The sequence below is a fragment of the Elephas maximus genome, chromosome 2, assembly GCF_024166365.1.
Source record: "Elephas maximus indicus isolate mEleMax1 chromosome 2, mEleMax1 primary haplotype, whole genome shotgun sequence".
Classification (NCBI taxonomy): domain Eukaryota; kingdom Metazoa; phylum Chordata; class Mammalia; order Proboscidea; family Elephantidae; genus Elephas; species Elephas maximus.
The window spans coordinates 102061823-102084914 of NC_064820.1; the positions used below are offsets into that span (position 1 = coordinate 102061823).

The 23092-nt window shown below is 35.3% G+C and overlaps 1 protein-coding gene across 9 annotated transcripts in view; it reads right to left on the minus strand.

Moving 5' to 3' along the window:
- MCTP1 (multiple C2 and transmembrane domain containing 1) overlaps positions 1 to 23092 on the minus strand; it is a 610169-nt gene that overhangs the window by 152191 nt on the left and 434886 nt on the right. For all 9 annotated transcript variants that reach the window (XM_049868369.1, XM_049868360.1, XM_049868332.1 and 6 more), the window contains 5 exons: positions 16720 to 16822; positions 14880 to 14982; positions 14442 to 14543; positions 13988 to 14062; positions 12047 to 12166 (listed from right to left, as the gene is read on the minus strand). In XM_049868369.1, the coding sequence (XP_049724326.1) occupies positions 12047 to 12166; positions 13988 to 14062; positions 14442 to 14543; positions 14880 to 14982; positions 16720 to 16822 (503 nt within the window). The remainder of the gene's footprint in view (positions 1 to 12046; positions 12167 to 13987; positions 14063 to 14441; positions 14544 to 14879; positions 14983 to 16719; positions 16823 to 23092) is intronic.

A 23092-nucleotide genomic window follows, 5' to 3' on the forward strand; every position in this document is an offset into this window, starting at 1 on the left:
GTCTTCTCCTAGCAACTTTAATTGTAAACAATGACTCTTCCTTGACAGATCTGAAAATTTGAGGATACAGTGTGTTAAAAGTTGGTCCCTTGCCCATTTTACCTCTTCCAGTTCAAGGCCAGACATGTGTCTGGCTTGGACACATGAACCAATTGCATTCAGACTTGCTTCATGAAGGCTGTGTGCAAAATTAATTAAGGCAACAGACCCAGTGAGAAGGAGGATAGTAATTAAGAGGTAATACTCAGGTACCCTATTTTTTTCCACATGGAGAAATTGCCTTTTTCCTTCTTCTCCAAGGAAACCCCCCGGGAAAAACCACAGATGATAAAAGATTTGAAAAATAAAAATAAACACACACACACACACATACGAGAGAGAGAGAGCAAGAGACTAACGTGGCCTCTACCTGAAGTCCTTAAGCCCTTATATGTGATACTCTGGGGCTACCTGCTATAACCAGTTAACATTTCTGGCCTTCCAAGAAAATCTAACTAGTCCCTTAAAAGCAGAATGAGGAAAGAGAAATAATGGAGTCTCCATTTCTGACAGCCAAGAGGGAGAGGAGAGAAATGTTCCCACACTGATCTCATTAAGATGACGAGAATAATGAGTGTGAATCTTATGTATGAATCTCCTAGCAGACAGAGGAGGGCATAAATGTATCCCACATTCACCCTTTTATGATGCCTGATATACTACATTTATTCTCAGCTTCATCTGATACTACTGTTGGGGGTTTCTGTTACAATATTACAGCTTTAACTTCAAGTTTTGCTGTGGAAGTCATCTGAGTCAGTCATTCAACACAGCTTTATTGAGTGTGGATGAGAACGGGGGGAAGATCTGTTAATGGCAACTGAAACGCATCTCAAGCTGAACAGCCTGAATTTATTTCCTGTCACTAGTTCTAGTAATGGATTAAAATACTGACAAATGGCATTTTTCAGTTTACAACCTATTTTATTTCCTAGTTCCTTAAACTTAGGTTAAACATTCTAGTCAATTAGAAATAGAACCCAGGTATTACTAAACATATCTCTGGTATATTCTTGGAGGAAAAGTCATGCATTTGCAGCAAACACTGATGGAACATTTTTATTGGGATTGATCTCCTTTTCTTAGGTCTAACATGGGCTATTTTAAAATGATTATTTTAAGTTAAATGATTTTTCAATACTTATACAGATTTTGAAAAACTATATCACTCCCAGAAACAAAAACCTGTTGTAGTCATATACCTTATTCAAGCCTAAATTATCCACAGGACCTTCTACTTAAGGACTTCAAAGCATTTCATAAAGATGAATTAATTCAGCTTTCCTCACTGCAGTAGCTCTGACAATAAATTAGTGTACCAAGTATGTAGCAAACAATACCTAATATAATTTATACAATAAAGTGGGGAACACCCTACAAATTCTAGTAATATCTCAAAATATGCCCAAATTACTATTATTTTAGTACTTTCACTTTGTAAAAAGATAGAGTTCTCCATTACACTGTTTAATTTTATGCTGGAATAGTTTGTATATACACAATTTTAAAGGAAATTTAGGAAGAGTAAAATACAATGAAGCTGAATATAATGAAGTTTTTCTAAATAATCCAGAATACATACACTTTTTCCCCTGGCATTTATTTAGTCTAATGGAAAGTTAGGCCACGGGAAGGTTCATCTTAAAAAAGTTCATCTAGCTACCATTAAATCAATATGGATCAATGTAAGTGGTTTAAACTGTTGAAGCAACTCAGTGAATACATACATTTGAAACCTGGGAAATATATTCTTAATGAGTCTACATTTACTTTTGAGAAAAAGTCATTTGTACTACTTACAGGCTAACTGACATTTCTTTACTTGTTTAAAATGTACCTCACTTAAACACAAGGTCCTGGTGATGCAGTGGTTAAGAGCTACAGCTGCTAACCAAAAGGTTGACAGCTCAAATCCACCAGCCACTCCCTGAAAACTCTATGGGGCAGTTCTACTCTGTCCTACAGGGTCACTATGAGTTTGAATTGACTTGATGGCAATGGGTCTCACTTAAACACAGAGTGAATTAGGAGTTCTTTATTACCATGTAAACCTCCTTGCACAGTGTTTTGGGGGGAGCTATAGTGTCAAAAAAAATTTTTTTTATAGTGTCATGTGATCTCAGCTAATAGAAAAATTCATCAAATATTAGGTTCACACTCATTGCTTAAACTGCAAGAATACTACTGAGCAAAGTCAACACAGATTTACTATACCGAGTAGGTAATTCCAGTCCTCTCAGATCAACACATTCGTTAACAGGAAACGCCAGGGAGAGGAAGCTCAATTTCATCCTTATAGAACTCTCCAGGACATTGCCAGACAAACCGTTTCTCTTAATTAAGGACTAGTTTGACTTATAAATTTGTGGATATAGAGATAGGTGCCACTCTCTATCTGGATGTCCTTCTCATGTTCTCAGCAATGAGGGGAGAAGGAGAGTGACTGTTTCTTCTCCATATGCAGCTCTACCTTTTAGCATTTCAATCTCCTCTACTGTAAAATGATCTCTAAGCTCCCTTACAGTGGTAACATTTTTTGACTTCATCTGCACCCTTAAAAGCCTATAAAATCTCCACCTTTGTAGGCCTACTGCCTTTGCCATTAGGAAGGTGCTCTATCCTGCATCTGGGGTTTGCATGGATGAGTTCCTGGCACCTTGAGAACCCAGCCATGACATTGCCACCATGGGGACATGTGTCTCAAGGTCAAAGGAACTGTCTAACAAAAGACTTCTACCTTGTTTGTGGGTTGGGTGCCTATTTGAAAAATATTCACTTTTAACTACAAATCAACCAAATAAAATTGTGGTAGAAGGTGATACTCTGAGAATTTAAACAATACATGCTCAGACAGCCTAAAATAACCCCGGTTAAAGATCTCTATTATAAATACCAATGTCCTAGCTGAAGGAGGCAATATGTTCTTACAGTGGAAAGAACCAAACTCTAAAAAAATTTAAACAAAGCTAGATACATAATAACTCTCTTAAGCTTTCAATATTGCTGCCTAACTAGGAAAAGTGAACTCAGCTATTTGAACTTCTACATTGATTAATTTTCCCTGAGTAGCAGTCTCATTTTATTAACAACACTTCAGTATAGCACCTCTCTTATACAACCCCTGAGTTGCACAAATGGTTAAGCATTGGCTGCTCACCAAAAGGTTAGCAGTTCAAAGCCACCCAGAGGTGCCTTGGAAGAAAGGTCTGGTGATCTACTTCTGAAGGGTCACGGGCACTGAAAACCTTATAGAGCACCATTCTACTCTAACACACATAGGGTTAATACAAGTCGGAATCACTTGATGGCAACTGGTATACTAATATCTGGATAATTAATGGGCTACTTTTAAAATCGGTGATATACTTTTTTTTTTCATTAAATCCAAAAGTTTATTTGACTAAAGGAGATGTTGTTTAATTTACCAACATTTTTTTGACAAAACTGGATGAAATGTTCTTGTTTCAAACGTTTGAGCACCGCCTGAAGTCTATAGGCAAATGCAGTAGAATTACTGTATATTGCTAAGCAGTATATAAAATATCATTTATTTACATATTGTTGATACATTGCAGCAGTGAAAGTTTTTTTTTTTTTATTCATATGGTGAAGTGGGTAACTTGCTATGCAGAGGCGCCAATAGAACAAGTATCTTCACTGTTTTAAATGGCTTTTCTATTCCACAACCTTTTTTTCCTTCCCTTCCAATGAAGATCTAATAGGTAATAGAGCCTAATGAAGTGTGCTTTTATAACCCTGACATAATGATGTTCATTTAAGAATATAAAGATTATTTATTAGTCACAAATACAGTGCAATGTATGGACAAAATCCATCAAACCCTCATAATGAGAAAAGGTTATATTACTTAGGTCAAGATTAACGTTTGCCCTATTTTTTCCATTTCAGTGAAACACAACAGTGTACTCTTGGAATTGGTGTGCAGAAGAAAACCCTCATATGCATTTTCATAAGGGGAGAGATCAAATTCTTCAATCTCTATAAAGCCATTAAAAATCTGTCCTTTAACTGGACTCCAATGCAATCCATAATTTTGTATAGAGGTCACAATTCTCTAGCCTGATTATCTATGGGAATAATTTCATTGTATGCAAACTACAGGAAATCCAAACTGGACTTCACCACCAAGGACATGAAGGTAAACATAGTTAAACTTAGTTAAACTTATATTAAACCTCATTTAGGGCAGGCATTCTCAACAGGGGTAATATGGCATCCAAGGGGATAAAAATTTGTCCTTGGGTGGAAAGGGAAAAAAGCACTTAGATATAAAAATGATTTGTGTCCCTCCAAAGATCAATGCTCTCTGAAAAAATCTTATTCGTTCATATTTAATTTCTCTTATTAAAATTAAAACTTTCTCCTTGGGGGTTAATATGAGAAAGAGGCTGAGAAAAACTGATGAAAGATCAAATAAAAGCCACGTTTTGTCTCTAACATTTTGTCTCTAACATACTTTACTCGCTCCCTTAAAATCAGGGCTGAATTTTATTTGTATCCAAATATGTGTGTATACTTCGATATGATTTCCATCTTTCCTTGTTTCTTAGCTTCTCTCTGCATTTCTCTTCCTTATTTTCCTTTGAGGCAGTAGCTGATCATTAGAATGAACACCAGAAATAGTCAGTCTTTCATCTTTACTCTGTTACTGACCTCTAAATGTTACCACTTGTTGAGTGTTGGGCCTCCATCATCAGAGCAAAGTAGAAGATGCAACACAGAGTCCTAACTCACAGACCTACCTGTGGCAAAGGCTGCCAAAACCCATTCTGACTATAATGTCAAAGTGTGATAAAATGATGACAAGAGAAGGGGAAAAGAAAACCAGGAGCAACTTGCTTAATAACTTTTAACGTTAACGTCTCACTTGGTAAATTAACTCTAATATGTTCATAATTTTAAGGTATATCTTTATAACTGAGCAAAATAGGAACAACAGAAAGCATTCTATTCCTGCTTCTTAATGTTTATCTGATACAAAGGGGCATGAAAACATGTGAAGAGTGAACTTAACGACTATGGTGTATGAATGACTGCATTTCTCTTGCAATTGACAACCTCTCATAAGAGTCATTACTCTTTACAAAATAAATTATATAATTATCTCATTCATTTAAACTTTCGTTTGTAAAATATCTTACATAATAATATTGTACAATGGAATATGGCTTGTCATTTTGCTCTGGATGAGTGCCCCTCACAATTTAAACTAAAGTTGGAAGGCAGAAAGTCCTTTGGAGAACAAGAAAATTGGTTTAGGAACCTAAGGCCAAACGGTGAGATGTTTTTATTTCAATATTATATATATATATATATTTCTGATCCTAGTTAACTCTTATAAAATCTGAAACATACAACATATTTTTAGGGGTGTCATAAGGGTTTTGGGAATGCTTGAGGCGAAACTATAAAGCAGGAGACCACACTAAGGCACTAGTGACATCTTTCATCCCAATTTTCATTGTACACACCATTAGGGCTCATGACAAGGCTAATTCTTGGATTCAATATAGCATTGTAGTTACGTTTACAATATTTGAGCTTTTTGTTTGATTACAATATAGCACAATAGCACTATATTTGAGAAAAAGGGAAATAGTTTTATCGTCCTCAGATCACTCACAGATGAAAACTCCCCCATATTACAGCATGTTGCTCCCTCCCGCTTTGGAAGACAGAGGGAGAGCAGAGATTATAGAAAAAACCTGTATGTGAAATGCCACAGAAATTTAATTCTTCTTGTTGTAAACATAAAATAGAATTTAGCAGAAATAAGCTTTTCAGAGAATAGTAGACCCTGTGGCTTATATGATTATCTCCCTCCAAAGAGCAATAAAACCCTCTTGCTTACGATATCTATTAAAATAAACAAAAAGGGCATTGGCCCTATTTAAAGAGAACTGAGTACTGATTTGAGAAAGTGCTGTACTGTATACATAACTGTTACAGAAATAAAACAAAAATGACTATATTTAAATAGGCCTACAGACTGAATTAAGGAGCCTGGTGGTGTGACAGTTAAGCACTCAGCTGCTAACCTAAAGGTTAGTGGTTCAAATCCACCCAGTGGCTCCAAGGAAGAAAGACCTGGCAATCTGCTTCTGTAAAGATTACAGCCAAGAAAATCCAATGGGGCACTTCTACTGTCACATGTGGTTGGAATTGACTGGATGGCACCCAACAACAACAACAACACGGAATGAACTATAACCATTTCTTGGGAAGGAATAGAGAAATGTAGTCAAAATGTTTTGTTCCACTAATATCTGATCTGCTGCATCAGACAGTAAAATCAATCAGGGTTGATTTTAATTAATAGTGATCCATACTAAAACCTAATTCACTTTTCAACCATGATCTTTGAGAGACTTTTATATAATTGCAAGAATTACTATATACAATGCTTTGTGAAAGGCACCAGTTAAGAAAACCTAATTTACAATTTTCCATAGGCCAATGTTTGTCGAAAATTTTTTCTTCCTAAGAACTCATACATAATTGGAAAAAATTGTATATTTTGTGAATCAACTTGATGTGCCAGCATGTCCATATGAACTGGACATATTTACAGAAAAGAAAAACTTAGTAGTAGAATCTTTAGTGTCAATACTCTTGACTTTTCAGAGAATTTTAGGCAACTTTTGAGGTGTGTAATCTTCTTAATCAATGAAATTTTATACAGACTTTCTTATTTTCACACTTGTAGGGAAGAAAATGTTTAAGGTAGATTTAAAATTTGTATAAATCATATTTGAAGTATTTGTTTCATCAACTTAAATGTTTATGTCAGAAGAAAGCATACATAGGGAAGGATGGGCAAGAGGGCTTGGAAGTTTATATTTGCACAGTTTTAAGAAATTAAAGAGTACAAAGATAGGACCATCAATAGTAGATCATTTTGTTTTAGTACTTGGTTCTTTGATTTCAGAGGTTCTTCTGTTTTGCTGTTGCAAGGCAAGTAACAAAAATTACATTTAGAACGTTTAAAATTTTTTTTCTACTAGCACTCAAAGATTATTGTAGAATAGCAACACAACAAAAAAAAAAAACATTTTTTCAAAAATTACTTGAAAATTGTCATAGATAGACTTGAAGCATCATTTTGCTGGCGTGGTACTACTGATATCTCTTTAAGTTTCCAAAATAGAAATTTCTGTTTAAATGTAAATTGGCCTTCCATCTATCCAGTACAATTATTTTATATTCAGTAATATGAATGCTAAGATTTGAAATACAAGTGATGTAGAGATGCCTTTGTTTTCGTACTGATATTTCTTCTTAAGTAATGCCCCCTTAATCATGAAGCCCACTGAAATGTTATTTTTTGTAATAACTTTTGGGAAAACCCCTATGTTGTTATTAGAGGCAGACTTTACACACAGGAAGGTGTCCTCAAGAGCCTATTGTCTTCAGATTGCTGTGCTATATTCCCGTCGCCCCTGCAAGTTAGGTTTCTGCTCTTTTGCTTGTGCTTCCTCCATTTTTTAATTTTTTATTAGCATTTGGCTACACAGAGCTGCCTCATGTCATTGTTTGCATACATCATCTCTACTTTTTCTCTTTTCCTGCATAATGGTCCAGGTTTTCTGAGAGTAGCTGTTGTCCTGGGTGTGATTCTTTGTAAAATGGGGAATGAATGAAGATGGAGCACAAATTATCTGGAAGCAAAGGAAAACCAGGCACTTGAAAAGGACCCAGAAAGGAACGAGTAATGAAGCAGTGTGACCTCGATGAATTGAAGAGGGAATTCTCAGTTTGGACACAAAAGGAATACGTGGACGCCAAGGAAAAACCAGGGAGAGAATTTCAGTAGGAAGCCTGCCTCATAGACTGGTCAGGACAGAGGGATGAAGCCAGTAGCCCTTCACATACGAACAGAAACAAATATATTTTATGAGTATCAGTTAAGCATTCAAACATGCCGTTTTGGAACACAAGGTACTTGGGGGAGTTGACATCCCTTCATAATTCATGTTCATTGTTCCTCTAAGTAAAGTATGTGTCTCACTTTAGTTATTCTGTTAGGAGTTGTACTTTAAAGGCAAGAGGACATTCTTGATAATGCACATCTTAAACTTTTCATTAAACTACCAAATTTAAATTCTACCTTTTTGTGCACTCTGACATTTTTGTCTGGCATTTTCATTAATTTTGCGACATACATAAACGTAGCTGAAATGTTAACTGATCAATACTTTGTCTCTCTCATGTAGCACTAGCACTCCATTCCCCAAGGACCACACAGCAGAACAGAAATTAAATGTGTAAAATATCAAATGTTAATGTTAAACACAGTGGCACTTACTGTATAACGACAGAAAAGGCTAAAACAATTCCAAATGGACAGATGGTGCCACAAATTATCTACAATCACATTTAAAGATTAAAGTTTGTCCTGTAAAATAATTCTTTGACGCACACTGAAGTGTGTCCTTTTACAGATAGCTCAGTTGTCCAATTATTTTTGTGCTCATTACAGTGAGAAATGACAGTACTGGAAAGAGAGAGAGAATGTGCACTCTCTTTTATTCCATGTTGCACCCACTGACATCCACAAGAACACAAATGTCTGGTCAAGAGCCCGATGAAAATTGGGCCCAATTTATGAGACGTTTCCACATCCACAATAGATGATTCCAAAGGCCAGCGGTTCCTTCTACATCACAGAGGTCTGTGTACGCTCTTTAGCATACAACGATTCATTGTAAAATTAAAAAACCCAATTCATAGCACACAAACCAGAAACGTGTTTGCTTATATTTTATCCATCGCCTTCCAGATTTCAGCCTCAAATATTGTCAGCCAGCTTTGAATCTTCCCCACAGCACAGAGGCTGAGTAGCTTTTAACCCTTCATTTCTTGTGCTTTATTTGACATTGGGATGAAAAGTATTGTTTTTCCATTTTGACTTCATTATTCCACATTTATTTTCAGATAAAAAATAAAGAATAATAAAATGGAATAGAAAAAAGGACACATAAAAATCACAAAGTTTACTGCTCCCAGCCCAAAACCAAACCACATCATGGTACAAATTTATGTGCTCCATGAGTCAGTTGCATTTATGGAAAAATGGGCCAAGTGGAGCCAGTATTATAATAATAGATCCGCGATCCATCAACAGGGAATGATGGGAACAATATGTTTGTAACAATGGGGTGCTGCTCACACTCTGTCCTAATGGAAAGCAGTTCTTTTCAATAAACTGGCCCAAAATTTACTCAATGAGATCTTGGAAACATTTTGTTTTAAATACTGACATCATTTAGTATCTGCAAGATGAACAAAAATCCCACAACAGTTTTTTTTTTCCTGAAATATTATATTAAAATTAAGAGGTAAATATCTTAAAACTCTTGTAGAAAGAAAATCATAGGATCCTATCTGCTGTGTGCCCTTGGGCAAAGACCTAAGCTTTTCTGTGCTCCATATAATGGGTAAATAATTGTATTTTCTCATAGAGTTGTTGGGAATAATAACCGTATTAATGCATGAAAAGCACTTCAGTCCCCTGGCAGTAAGTACTCAATAAATATTAGTTGTTGCTGCTGTTATTACTATATAAGAATCTTTTTGTATCATAACTTAATCTGAAGTTAAGATAAATGATTGACAAAAGATTATAAAATAGTTTAAAATTGAAATGGAAACTCCAGGGAAAATTAACCAATGTCTTTGTTTTCCAGTTTTCCAATTGACTCATGTCGACCCCATGTGTGTCACAGCAGAATCAATGTCTATCACCATTTAGTAACTAGCTTTGTTAGAGCAAACCTTTATTTATCTGGCATCACCAAGGAATGAGTTTCTCCACATAAGAAATATTTCCAGAGTGACTGACTGATTCATAGATTGGTTGATTGATTTAGCCAGCCATTTCTATTGAGAGCCTACTAAGTGCTAGATACTCTGCAGCTGATGCTGGAATATCAAAGTGAAAAAAGGCAGAGTCCCAATTCTTATCGGACTCACAGTTCAGGTCCAAATAAATGAAGTTCACTTTTTGTTAGTCATTGTTTTAATCACATTCAATAGAATGTGATTAAAGGGCTTCTTATTTTTTGAATGAAACACAAAAGCTAATGTTATTGTTTCTTTTCAAAAGTACTCTTAAAATGTGAGTTCACATGATAGTTTGTGGCCTCTATTTTTACCAGCAGAGTTAACAATCTCCTTTCCTATCCTTATTGTGCCCTTTCTTTCCTGCAATTTTGTTGCATTCAGCTTGTGTTTCATAGGACAGAATTTGTCAGAAACTGACCACCAGCTGAGACATTATTATATTTCTTCCCCAGTGAATTTTGACCCCCTTATTGTAAAATCCTATGGGGCAGTTCTACTCTGTCCTATACGGTTGCTACAAGTAGGAATCAATTCAATAACACTGCGTTTTATAGTAAAATCACTCAGGTAATGCACATGTGCCTAAGTTTCTCAGAATTCCAGTGCATGATATTTTTTTTCTTTAAGATAAGAAGGAAATTGTGAAAAGGGCTGCCATCTTGAATTTATTTTACATGAAAGACCTCTACAAGTCAGAAAGCTTAATACAACATCCTGCAATGCTTAAGTGTTCCCAGACAAATGATGTAATTATACACATTTCTCTGCTTTCAAATGTCACAAACAGGTTGGGGGAATGACTTTGGAAGGAGTGAACCAAAGACGGCAGCACAACCTCTTTGGTAGAATATTATTGTGTCTATTATAAGGCCCCATGAAACCTAGAGGTAATAACAAAATACATAGAAAGTCAATATCATTTTTTCTCATTAAAGTCAAAGTACCTCTATGCTAGCAAAAATCAGAATAAAGTTTGCTTAACAATCCCAACATATATTTGTTATATGAAAGAGCTACTAAAAGAATACTGAGAGAGGCAGATTTTCTTTTCTAAAACTTGATGATGACAATTGCTTTCTTCAAGGCGACAACAACATGTCTATGGGAAGCAGGCCGCCTAACTTTCTGGTAACTTACAACACAAAGGGACATACACACTCTTTGTTCCATGTGCTCAGACATTAATGAAAGTCCTTTACAAGGCCTGAGAGGAGGACAGAGCTCAAAGTACTAAACAGATGTGCATACGCTCATTCGAATGGTAATACTAAAATGTTGATTTGTTACTATAATTAAGGCTCTTGTAAGCCCTCGTAATAAAGTCATATTCTGCTACACTGGCAACTATAAGGATGCATAAGGTACTCATATTCTAACAAACATGAAAATAAAATAAAGGATTTCAAAAGAAGGACTCCACTTGAACTTCAAATTGAAATCCTGAATAAGCAAAAATAACGTGAGAGCAGAAAATCCCAGCTAAATCTCAGAGAAAAGTATTCTTTCGGATTTTCTAGTTCTGCAAGTTGGTCTCATCAGCAGTTTTTAAATAACCAAAGTAAAAGGCTACAAGATGAATACCGTTAGAGGACTATCTGGCTTTATCAAATCCTCACTCGGGCCTTTTTAAAAACTATAAATCTCAGAAATAGTAAAATGTCTCTTAAATAGGTCACATCCACTTTCCTTTGATTCACATATTCAAGCATTAGCAAATCAGCATCTTACTGCCAATGATTTTCATATTTTGAAAAACGAACTATGGAACAAAAGAAAATCAAATTGAGATGGTCAAGCTTATTAATTTTTTTTTTTTAACACCAAGGACTTTTCTAGGCTTTCCTATCGGGATTTGGAATTACGCAATATGTAAAATTTTACTTTTTAGCTGTCACAGAGAAAATTATACATTGGCTAAGATGTCTTGCATTCCGGAAATCTGAGGAGGGAAAAATGTATTCTTGGACTCAGACCTTGTACAATCCATCAGGTTCCTGCCCACGGCAAATCTGTCCAGTCAAGTCTTAAAATAGGAATTTTAAAATGGCCACATCAACATAACTGTTACTATAGCCACAGAAACAAGCAGCTATGATTACTGAATTTAATGAATAACAATGTAAGTAGTACAGTATGATCATACCACAAAAGCAGCGAGACTCCTTGGGGGTGAATCCCAGTCAAAGCAACTATTAACGTAGTAGGCAGCATTTATGAGCACCATGACACAACGTTTCATTCTGATAAAATTTCTTAGCAACAGCTGTAAAGAAAATTAAAATAGTATTAGAATTTGCAAGACTAAAAACTATCAGATACAAAGCACAATTCTTCAAGCTTTTTGTGATTTCAAAATGATTAAGAAAGTTAATAAAGTTACAAGAATATACGAATCTATTTGGCTCACAAGTTAAAGACACATCATTGGAGAAAGCAGAAAGAACTGAATTATAAGAGCGATTTCTTAGCTAAATAAATTTTCTTCACTAATATTGTCATGTAGGTTAGACAGTCTTTTTTCAAAAGAAAAATTAATCTCTAATAGATTAAGATTTTTTTGGCTACTTACATAGTGTGAACCTTAAATATATTTTAAACTACTAAGTTTTATTGTGGTTCTAACATTCATCAAATGATTTAAAATTTCATGATATTTCAATGTGAAAAAGATAATTTGGAAATGTTTTTATTTAAGGTCTTAGGGAAAAAAACCATGAGATGTTGCTTTATTACAGAAAATAAAAAAATTTCACTATCTATCCATCCATCTATTGTCTACCTCTCCCACTATAAAGTTAAACTTATATTGTCTCATAATTTTGGAGATAGGGAAAATTTATGGTAATCAAGTGCTTTATAACATCTTTTATTAAAAATCTAAATATAATAAGTGATATAATTTAAATTTTAAAAATAAGGTAGGATACAACTGTTAAAAGAATAGCCCATGCAGTAAATGGTGATTTGAAAAATTATATACAGCTATATTAATAATTAGAATAATCATATACTACAATGCTGATTTGGCATTTAAAAAAAACTAGGTAAAGTTTACTGAGGTCATATGCAAAAAAAATGTCTAAATATGTAGGCATATATGTGCATGCCAAGTTGTTATAACTGAAATTTCTTTCAGGCAAAGTAAAGGGTTTCCTGTTTGTTTTCCTCCTTGGTCCCTGATCACCTTCCTTTAAAAGTTACTTTTATTACTTTTCTCTATTGTTGTGGAGAAACACAATCTATATTTACATTTAGATATTCCATTTGTAACTCATGCACTGTCTTTAAATTACCAAAGCGTCCACTATTTATGGCAAACTGATTAAACACAAAAATATTTTTAGATTTCTAATAGCACAATAAATTATTAAATATTTTAAGACAAAGTCAGTAAAATTTATAGCCATAAGAAATACATTTTATTTTAGCTCTGCTAAATGGAAATCAAAAAAGGACTTGCTTAGTACTTTTTCTTAACCTGATATCAAACCTAATTAAAAACTATAAGTGATTTTCCTTTGTGATAGAAAAATCAGTTTTCTAATTTTCTATTTTCTTAGCTAAAGATGTCAATAAAAGTTCACTTAGAAAAGACCACAATTAAAATCCAATTAACAGATGGTTTTCTTTAAAAGATGGAGCCCTCTCTCATCAGGATTATAGGGAAGTGCTGATGCTGGGCTGGCTTTACATACACCTGCATCATACCTGTGGGTGGTCTGGACATACGCTTGAATCTCAGCTTTTGGTATTCTTATTTACACATTCCATGGCAATCAAATGTATTTTATGTCAAAATGATCATTCTTTTGCTAACACATGAATACATATCCATTATTTGCAGTGCCTACAGTATCCCCTTTCCTTTCTGACCACCCCCATCCAATTTATTACTTTGGTATTGTCCTTGTTTGATCTTTTAAAGAAAAGAAGAAAGAAAGAGCCATTTTCACATAAGTAGATGATCAAAACTTCCATAGTCTTCCCCCCTCCATACCTCCATAAGTTTATTTGAACTTACTTAGATGTTTTACAGATAAAATCAGGTCTTCCCAGAGGGATTCATCTTTCTTTGCTTTGTTACCTGTTTAGAGAGTCTGTTTTCCTCTTCAATGTACTTCTGTTCTTTGGGTATTAATGTTCGTAAGCTGGCTTTCACCTATATATCAACATATGTGTCTGTTATGGATTAATATTTTACAAATGTTTACAAGTTTTTCACTCTGTTCAATTTGCAATAATTTCTAAAGTTTCAAAGTCCTGGCTGCTGTGCTCATAAAATATAAATGTATACAGTTGCACATGCATGCGCTTCCATTTCTTACGCCGGCAGGCAGCGGCCACAGCACAGCCGCAGCAGCAGTCGCCACTATAACAGAAAGTGTGGGTGTGCCAGGCAGTGGCAGAAGCGTATTCTCCAGGATATATCAAGGTTTAGAGAAAATGAGGAATGACAGAAATTCTCTACAAATCAGGAACAAAAGCTTTCATGAAACTGAACTCTTTAGCAGTACAAAAAAGCCAAAGTTAAGACTTACAGCATTAAAAATCACATCTATTTCAAGATAGATGACCCCCTTTGTTGGCCCTGTCAGCTGCTTGTTTTTCAAGACGTAGGCTTTCTGTTCACCATTTTGAATCTGCGGGAAAAGGACATGACAGCCGTCTGTCTCGCGGTCTCCACTGAATACACTCCCTCAGTGACCTTTGACCCCCAGCTGCTGAAACTGACAGAGAACCCAAAACAACTGTGGCAATTCTGACAAGTACCTGTTCATTACCAGGATCAAGTCTGTCAGGAAAAATTAACTATCATGGGATTCAACATGGCCGTGAATTGAGTATGCTAAAATTTTTTAGTGTTCTTATTACAGACCTTGGTTGAGAAATGACAGACATAGAGCTGAAGGTTTTTTTTTTTTTTTTTCCTTGAGTAAAAGCAACACAGAGCAGTGTGTCAGGTGAATAAAACTTACAGAGAGCAATGGTATAGCAACTTTGCCCAGAAAGTCAGCACTTCGATCCCGATCTTCATCATAAACTGTCACTTCAAGAACTGAATGGATATCTTTAATGTTGCTGCATAATAAATTTACGTAGGGAGAAAAGAAAAAGACTTCATCAGTGGGAAACAGGAACAAAAATGGTTTTGAAAATGTAGTTACCACCAGCTGATTTTTGTGTGTATGTGTTTTTATGTATGCTATTTGCATACACACATACACAAGGCAGCTTCGTATCTGACAGGATTTCCCATAATGCACCTCAGTAGACTACAGTGCTGGTTCCATCATCTAGAACTTTGAACACCATTGTCATTTCAATGAACTATAATTTTTTGATGAGCTATAGTTTTTAATGAAATATAATTTTCCACCTGGATGGGCACAGATTAAGTTTTTATATTAAAAAAAAATCAATGTGGCACTGATTTTTTTAGACTTTTCCTTCTCTTCATCTTAAGAATTCCTATCTTCCTATTACCCCCATGTAAGACACCCAGGTTTGATATCAGAAAGAGTCAAAGTATATTTTAAATAATTCTTCTTTATAATAAGAGAAGGTCTCCTGTTTGTGTACTGCTCTCAACAAAATGTTGACGAAGTTTCGATTAGGTTTGCAGTCAAAATTAACTAACACAGAAAAGCAAAATGGAGAAAATGAAACATTTATAGCTATTTAGAAATTTAGTGGTGTTCCATTATGTTCCAAAGATAAAATATGTTAATAAACAACTGTATGCTCTCTTCATATTTTTTGTTTTTGGAAAAATAAGCCCAAAATTATTGACAGCATTTATTCTTTGATCAAATTGTTTACCAAGAAAACATGAATTAAGAGAAAACCAAAAAATGAATATATTCATCACTGAAAAACCACAACCATGTGTGAGAACAGAGCTTTATCAGAGCACAATGAATTAATGGCTTTGATAATAATCAAACCTATTCATTCAATTAAGCATTCCAGAGAAAAACACTCTCCACAAACTTCTTAGGAGGGCAATTTCCCAACCAGGCTTTCATTCTTATAAAAATGTGGAATTTCTTCTAAAAAAAAAAATCGTTCTGATAATTAAAGCTGACAGTTACTGGCTCTTAAGCAGAGAAATTATAATAAGAAATTAATGAGGAATTTAGCAGTTTTTCCTATACAAAAGAGAAAAAGTTAGTAAAACTTTTAAGAAGCACTTCTGTTTAGAGAGTTTTCTTTTTTTCAGAGTCCATTTCTAAAACCCAGTTAAAAAAAAATCAAACAGTAGGTACTATAGTATAGCATCGTCAGCTCTTATAGCTCATAATTAAAAAGATTTACAAACATTTTAAAACAAAAGGAAAATTAACTCAAAGGGTGTTTGGGTATCTAGGACAATGCTTCATATTCTTATTATGTTAAAATGAAACAAACCAAAACTAAAGCATCTGCCGAATTCGTGACCAGATTGTTTGCTGATTTCAGCAATGGAACAAATAGAGCTTTGTCCTTCTTGGTGTCAGTGCAACTGGGGAGAATTTCAATAGAAAGTATAAAAGGAAGATGCCGTTTAGTTAACAGGAGAAAAATCCTTAGTCGAATCATATAAAAAGTACAATTCAAAAACAATAAAACAGTCTGTGAAAACAACAAGAAAATGCCATATTCTTTTCCCCAGGTTTCATCCTCAGGAAGGTATGCAGTTATGAAATTCATTGTTAGCAAAAGGAAGGCCAGATGCATTTGGTTATTAATCAGTTAAGGGTAAACATGAAAAAAATTAAAAAATAACTAACACTTAATGCCATTTTCCAAATAAGCCTCAAGGTAATGGTTACTTACAACGTGAAGACTTTGTTCCACTCAGGATTGAGATTTTTGTAGACTGTATGTGTTAGCAGCCTATCATTATTCAATTCTACTACACAAAACGGATCACTTTTACCTGCAAGAGATTTGGGGTGGATGTTTTTAGTATAAATAGCACTCACAGTTCAGTTTCATGATCATGACCATATCTCTTTTCCAAAAATATTTTTAGTAAGCAAAAAGTAAAGTATATTTTCACAATTAAAAACAAACATCAAAATAGTTAGATGTAATGGATGATGTTAACAATCATCACGATTCCTAGCAATTCAGAACGTGAAAAAAGTAAAAGAGTGAACTATATAGCTGACATTTCAATTTGCAATTTTTTTTACAAAAACAATTGTAAAACTGCCATTATGAGAAGAAACATGATGCATAACCATCACTGAATCTGTTTTTACTTAATTCTACAATGATCACTTAAAAAGCTCAGCCCTTTTGTTCTTATCCACATATTTTTTAATTCATCTGATTCATTAGTAATTTTTCATATGAATTCCTGAACAAATTTATTTTGGGGAAAACTGCTCTATTGCATAATTACAACATTATAAATCTAATGACTAAGATTGGGTGACTCCCTTCTGAAATACCTATGCGCATCACAAGAAGGTATTTTTTTTTCTTTCTCCTAGGCAGAAAAAAATCTGTCATTTGAAACTGAACATCAACAACCCATCTGCATGTTAAAGAGCAGTATCTTGTCTGTCCAGAGTAAAGAAGTTGGAAGTTATCATCTGTTTACAGCCACCCTGCCCTGCCATAGTCAGATCTTGTCCACTCGGCAATTGTATTTCGTGATATCCTTAATATTTTTGTAACGTCATGTCTTATAAGACCATAAAGTCAAAGGCTCTATGGGGCCACATTAATGATATCAGTGCGGCATGTAATTTGTTTGATACCTTATACAAATGACAATGAAATCAATATTTAGACAAAGCTGTCCAGAGGTCATATCTTTTAAACTACAATATTGATTCAGACTACATAAGAGGTTAATGTGCATATTATTAACTTTAATGATAAAGAATAATTGTTTTAAATGCATTGTGAATTGTAGTCACAGTGGTTTACACTTCTGTGAAAGCTTAAATATCATTGAAGATTTTCAATTAAATTTTAATGGAAAGGAATTCATTAGCTACCAGTGACAGATAAGCTATGTATTCCCACACAGCTTTTTTATTTACTTTCGATATTTCAATTCTTAAAATGAGCTGTACAAACTTTGATTCACTTTTAATTTATTAATTTTATATTAAAAAAGAGATTTAATATGAGTGTATTAGTTCAGTGGTCTCGTATACCCCAGGATAATTGCATAATTTATCATTATGGTAGCCTTCATAATTTCTGGTCCTCAGAATCATTTTCAACAAAGAATAGAGAACTGAAAGTCTTAGAGACCTGCTGAAAATTTTACTTTTAGCTTAACATCTATGTTATGGTTTTTTTTTTCCTCTTCATTCCTCTTGCCTTACCTGAACCATCTTCACTTCCAACTCACAAATACCATGGAAGATAGCATTCAAAAAAGAATATTTCGTTCATGAAAATACATTGTAATAGGTTTGATGTGGTCCATGAGCAACTTTATTTTCTCTCATAAAATGCAGATACTAGCATAAAAAACAGACTCAAACAATTTTTCAAACCTCATTTATTCTTAAGCTCATGTTTAGTATCTCCTTTTTTCTGCCTAGCTTTGTGCTGGGTTATGGTATAAACAAAAGAACAGAGAACATAAACTACAACCTCAAGTAGTTTATAAAAGAATTGGAAGATAAAACATTTAGTTATAACATGAGAGAAAATTACAGCCATATTTATGATAGAATTCCATGTCAAAGTAGTAACTCCTTTTTTTCCCACTATACACAAAACTTTAAAGGAGAAGCTTAGCTCTCACATTCTCCCTCAGGAATCTTTGTAGTTTTCCTCATATACATGTAAGTAGCCTGGTGACTCAATGGTTGAGAACTCAGCAATGGTTAAGAGCTCAGCTACTAACTGAAACGTTGGCTGTTCCAACCCATCCAGCGGCTCTGTGGGAGAAAGACCCGGCAATCTGCTTCCATAAAGATTGAAACCAAAGATCCATTGCTGTCAAGTTGATTCCCGCTCATAGCAACCCTATAGGACAGAGTGGAACTCCCCCGTGGGGTTTCCAAGGCTATAATCTTTACAGGAGCAAGCTGACACATCTTCCTCCAGCACCATAAAGATTACAGCTAAGAAAACCCTATGGGGCAATTCAATGCTGTCACATGGGGTTGCTGTGAGTTAGAAACAGACATGACAGCACCCGACAACAATGTATACACATACATTCATATTCGTCTTAACCCAGTAAAAGCATCATATAGTGATAAAGCTTTTTAGCATTTCTGTTACCTCATTTTCACTTGCCTTATTTCAATTACTATTATATTCAATTGATTTCATTTTACTTGCACTCAGATGATCAACAACGTGTAACAGATGCAGTCAGATCAAAACTGAATCATTTCTCCAGTAGCAAAACATAAGATCAGTATCCAGAGATCAGTATCTATGGCAATTTTTTTTTTAAACTCTTAAAAATCAGAGAATGAAAATCCTTACTTCATTTTTTTTAAAACAGGAATTATATTCAATTGCATAAAGAGGTTTTTAATGCCTCTACTCAGCCCCGTGGAAAGTCTCCCAAATTGCTACCTTCTTCATTACTATATCTTTATTTGCTGGCAAATGAAGATCAGGAGTCAGAGATTGGCTAAAAGATCTTAAAGAAATAAACCAGTATCATTTGCTGTTGAGCTGATTATGACTCATGGCGACCCCATGTTTTTCAGAAGTAGATTGCCAGGCCTTTCTTCTGAGGTGCCTCTGGGTAGACTCAAATTGCCAACCTTTTGGTTAGCAGCCGAGCACATAACTGTTATGCAACATGCAGGGACTCCAAAGAAACAAAACTGAAACTCAGTGTTTGACATTTTCCACATTTCATTAAGACACTAATACATGTATCAACGCTTTGCAGAAGAGAGTATAGATGATCCATATTTTCTTACCGTTAGTTTATTATTTCTCAAGACCGTTCCTAGGGGAAACCCGTATTATCCACCCATCACCCCAACTCTCTGTCACTCTTTGCTACTGGAATGAGGTGTTAAAGCCCTAGTAACATTACCACACCAAAAACAGCTTGAGCACCTTCTGAAACACTTCCTAGTCACGTTGCTTTTCTAAATTCCAGTGGTATAGCATAATTTGCAAAACTATTATATGCATCTGCCTTAAGTGGGATAAAAATATTTTCTTTATAATTGGAAAAGGGTAAGCAATACCCTTTAAGCAATATAATTTTTAAGAGACTGTCTTAGATACGGTGTGTAATATAATGGTGTTTACACTACAAAACAAACAAAAAGCCTCTTGCCTAAAATAGACCAAACTGCTATTTAACATGGCTTTAATTTATACCATTTTTTCCCCCAATCTAAAATCTATTCTCCTTATTCTGCTTGCAGTCATGTTTAAGACTGAACTGTGGTTAGTGATATGAATCGTGTAAATTCTATCATTTTACACTTTTCCTAAACCTTCTTCTCAAGTTTGAAACCTTTGACGTCTTCCCAGAGTCTGCAGGTTAAAATCCACCTTGTATGGCATGGGGTATAGTCTTTCAGCTTCATCTACAATCTCAAAACCTCCTAAACCCCTTACTTGAGCTATACCACACTGTTCTCATCCTTTAACACTTCAAGTACTTAGAAAGCCTGGGGTGTGGCATTAATGCTCAGGGTGAGAAGCCAGTGGTGTGGGGGGAGGGCCTAGATTTCAGAGGCTGAACAAACTGGGATTGAATACTCACTGCTTGGCCCTGGGCCGATTTCCTTACATACAATAGTGACCTTACAAAATGACTCAGAATTTGAGATAACAGAATATAATTAGCAGAATGTCTGACACTCCAGCAGGACATCAATAAATAATAGTTCTAAGTAATGTCTTTTAAAACAGAAACATTTCAAAGATAGCAACGTGTTTCAAAGTACAAAAATAATAAGAAACAGCTCAAGTCTTAGGCTAAATCTCCTGGTCAAAAGAGTAAATATTTGTAACTATTTTATCAAAAGTAGCATGAGTGGTGACTATAATTATTATTATAATTGCTGAGATTTTATTACAAGCCCAATACAATGCTTTATGCTTATTTGTTCAAAAACACTGTATGACTGCTCTCTAAGAAAGGTACTTTTACTATTTCCACTTTACTGATCAGGAAACTGAGGCTGGGAGATTATATAACTTACCTAGTCACACAGATTGTAAGTGTTGGACCTGGTACTCAAATTCAGGTCTGTCTGCCCTTCAGAGTCCTGGCTCTACCACTATGCCTCATATCCCCTTTACTTAAACATATTAAAATGCAAATTCCTGGGAAAGACCTTCTCCTATAACTGTGCCGTATCTTGGCAGTTAGAAGGCCAGACACATGGGAAGGGATGGGTAATGTTTGACTATAGATTCATTCATTCAGCAAATATTTATTGAGTGCTTACCATGTAGCAGGCAACGTTCCATGTGTTGCCGAAACTCTAGTACATAAACAATAATAATAATAAATTCCTGACATCATGACGTTTACATTCAGGAAGAAGACATATGACAAATAAGTACATTTTATAGTATTTTAGAAAGTGGTACATACTATGGAGAAAAATAAAGACAGGAAGGGCGATGGGAAGCACTGGTATGTAGCTGCAATATTAAAAAAGGATTCCCTGAAAGGACTTACTGAGAAAGTGACATCTGAGCAAAGAAAGGAAGAAGGAGAGGGAGTGAGCCTGGAGTTACCTGAGGGAACAGCTAATGGAAAGGCCTGGAGAAGTGGCTGTGCCTGGTATCTCCAGTAATATCCAGGAAGCCAGTGTGACTAGAGGGTCAGGGGGATAGTAATGAATGGCAGGACCAGGGAGGTATGTGGTGGGTGGCAGGCCTTTTTAAGGACTTGGCTTTCACTCTAGTTGAGAGGGAAGCCTTTGGAGGGTTTTGAGTTGGAGAGTGACATGATCTGATGGCAGCTGTTCAGAGACTAAGGGAGACAAACGGCAATGGAGTGGGTAGGGAGAAGAGTTAGGAGGCTATTATAATAACCCAGGTGAGAGAAGACACAGGTAGTGGTGAAAGTGATGGAAATTGGTTGGTGTCTGGATATATTTTGAAGGTAGAACCAACAGGATTTGCAGATGTCAATATTGAGTAACTTAATGTATGCTGATATTATTGGAGATGCGTAGTCAAGCCTGCTCTTCTTTCCCAGGAAATTGAACATTCAACAAGGTGTCCAGATAGGCTATCTCTGGAATCTGACAAAGAGGAAAATTCAGACGAGGAGAGAGCAGACAGTTTTTCTATTCATCTTTTCCATCTAAAAAGTTATCTTTTTACAGTTATCAGCAATGCATGTACATCAGCTCTTCATACATACTGTTATTGTTTGTTTTTACTAATTTAAGAAGTATCCTTCTGCCACTGCATGATTCAAAGGCAATTAAATATTAACAGCAATTTCAACCAAAATAATAGTAAATATACAATATTATATTAAATTCTATAAACTTACCACCAAAAAAAAATGTGCCATAGCTTTAAAAGAGTGGCTACACATAGTTAATGTGCTTATCTGGTTTGCTAAATGATGCTTTAAATGACTGGCTTTTCAGTTCCTAAATTTTGCTGCCTTGATTATCTGCCACTTAAACAAACAAAAGCAGTCACAAAAATACTAGTGATGGACCTAACCATCAATTATCTCCTTAATTATTCCTTCCTTTCATCCTTTTATCATTGCAGCTAGACCCTGTGATGCGCTGCTATGTTGGCTGAGAGTATCTGAGGAGTAGGTTTCGCTACAGGATGCGGTGTTGGTGTCTATAAATTGTACTATTCTGCAAAGCTCTGGAGAGTGATGCAGAGTATTCCCCTGTAATTTTATTATTTAATACCCTATAGCTAGAAGTGCAAGGAATGAAGGCAGCACCCAAAGATGAAGTGTATTTTGTTAGAGCCTTAATACAGGGAGAGGGCAGTGGTGATGCAGGGGCAGAATTTTCATCTTCCAAGAGGGAGACTTGTGTTTAATTCCTGGCCAATGCTTCTCAAACGTGTCTGTGCAGGCTTTGTGTTGCAACGATGCTGAGCAGGTTTCAGTGGAGCTTCCAGACTAAGGCAGACTAGGAAGGAAAGACTAGTGATCTACTTTCGAAAATCAGTGTAAACCCTACAGACCACAGCAGTTTGATCCCTTTGTGTATGGGGTCACCCTGAGTTGGGGGCTGACTTGATGGAAGCT